General features: G+C 37.8%; 1 protein-coding gene across 1 annotated transcript; it reads right to left on the minus strand.

The window, feature by feature from the left end:
* Positions 1 to 460: 460 nt before the first annotated feature.
* LOC134239898 (uncharacterized) lies at positions 461 to 1,316 on the minus strand. The gene has a single exon (XM_062722034.1). It carries the CDS (start codon positions 1,301 to 1,303, stop codon positions 461 to 463), a length of 843 nt encoding a protein of 280 aa, XP_062578018.1. The 5' UTR covers positions 1,304 to 1,316.
* Positions 1,317 to 2,090: the final 774 nt, after the last annotated feature.

Consider the following 2,090-nt stretch of genomic DNA (forward strand, 5'->3'; position numbering starts at 1 on the left):
TATTAGGCTACTGTGTAAAATGTAACAGGAGTTAAGGAAACGAGGGTTTTTCACAAAAGAAGTCATTTCTACCCCCATTATCACCCCCTTCTCGAGGCAAAATGAAAATTCCGAAACCTTACTGCACATCTATATGACACCACCAACCACCTCTAAAAGATGATTAAGCTACTGTGAAAAATGTAGGAGGGGTTCAGGGAAGAAGGAGCTTTTTGCATATACGCCATTTGACCCCCGGGGCAAAATGAAAATTCCGAAACCTTACTGCACATCTACATGACAACACCAACCATCTCCCAAAAGATGATTAGGCTACTGTGTAAAATGTAACAGGAGTTTGACATGTTTGAGAAAGAAAAGTGTGACAGACGGACGGACGGATGGACATGAGTAACAACAATTTACCCGAACTTTCTTTAGAAAGTGCCTGTATAAAAAATCGGTGCGTTAGTAGATAGAGTTAACCATAATAATGCCGGATAAATCTTTGAGAAGCTTCTCTGTCTACGTGTGTATTAAATGGTGGCGCCATGGCTCTGGATTTTAAAATGTCTGTATTCTCTTTCGCAGTGTCGTAGTTCTTCTTTCTTTTATTTTCAGTAGGTTTGTTGTTTTTATTTGGAACGATTTTCGCATGTAAATTGTTTGTCTGGACTGAGGAAAGTTTTTTTTCGGCAGGTTTTCTGTAACTTTGCGGTTGCTTGGATTTTGCCTTCACCTCAGAGGTTTTCCTCTCTGGAGCGTAAACGGACTGAATTTCTTTGATCTTGTGAGTAGTGTTAGATCGGCCAACTTGGTTGTTTTTATAGCATCTTTCCATCATAACTTGTTGGGTATTGTCTTTAGGTATATGAACGTATTTTTTGTGGGCATTAATGTCCGGTAGTTTAGTTGACTTGGCTTGAACATGTTTAGCTTTGGTTGGCTCAGCTCTCCGGTGTCGAAAATATTCTGGATTTTTATCCATGTAGCTAAAATACCCCTGTGATTGAAAACTTGCAGGGGTTAACATGCGTTTGGCGACTGGCCACATTGAACTGTCTGGAGCATTGGTTACTGTGGAACCGTACGCGCTTTCCGGAAGGAGTCGGCCGCTTTCGTTAAAAGTCGGCGTAGAGCCGAATGATGACACGCTGCTTTCCATGAAGATTTCCAGTGAACAGCTGCTAAGACTGTTGCAGGGCCCGCCTCTACTGGCTCTAGTATGACATCTACATTGCTTTCCGTTATTTTCCCAGATAGTGGAAAGTTGATCAGAAAGTGTTCGATCCGATGCAAGGGATTCTCCTCTTCGAGATTCCATATTTAGTCAATATTTGAATTTTTAAACCTGAAACAACGAACACTGAACATTGATTTCTACAGTTTGTCACCAATTCAATTATATACAAACATGTTATATGAGATTGACTATACTTATAACTAACTTATAAAATTACTTATTAATAATAGACCCCCATGCAAGCAAACATGCATACTCTACCGTATTCACATGACTTGAGTTCGTACCTTAGGAGGGAATTCTTGAATAGAATGTAAAAATCGGTGACGGCTGCTATCCCTTTAGTAGTCGTTTCCGTATATTTATCAAGGCTTTTCCGTCTACACACTGCCCATATAATAAATGGGACGAAGAAAGTGATTAGTCAGTAAATCACACCCTTTCACAAATCTTTTGACACTAGGAACTCAAAATGCAGTTGAGAATACCTTCAAGCAAAAGAATATTGACAACCAGCGGTTCCAGGGATTATATCCCAGAATGCCTTCAAAAGCATTATGATGTCATTGTATTATGACGTCATAAAGACAAACGTTTCGTTAACATAGTAAACATGCTTCTAAATATAAAAAATTATATATTTTACAACCTGCAGCCTCTCAAACATTAATTTTATTATTTTTCTTACTACATTCATTGCGATAAAGGATTAATTTTTTTTTGTTTTGATCAACTTTGATTTCTACTTTTTTGTCCTCAAAGAATATTACATAAAAGTAGTTTATGACCATTTAGTTTTCTTTGTTTTTTTTCAAAAATATTTCTTTCTTCGGCGTGTAAGTTAATTTTCGAAATAGCCTGCCATCCA

This window comes from Saccostrea cucullata, unplaced genomic scaffold (genome assembly GCF_032062105.1).
Source record: "Saccostrea cucullata isolate Sc308-1 unplaced genomic scaffold, CSIRO_AGI_Scuc_v1 ctg17057, whole genome shotgun sequence".
Taxonomy (NCBI): domain Eukaryota; kingdom Metazoa; phylum Mollusca; class Bivalvia; order Ostreida; family Ostreidae; genus Saccostrea; species Saccostrea cuccullata.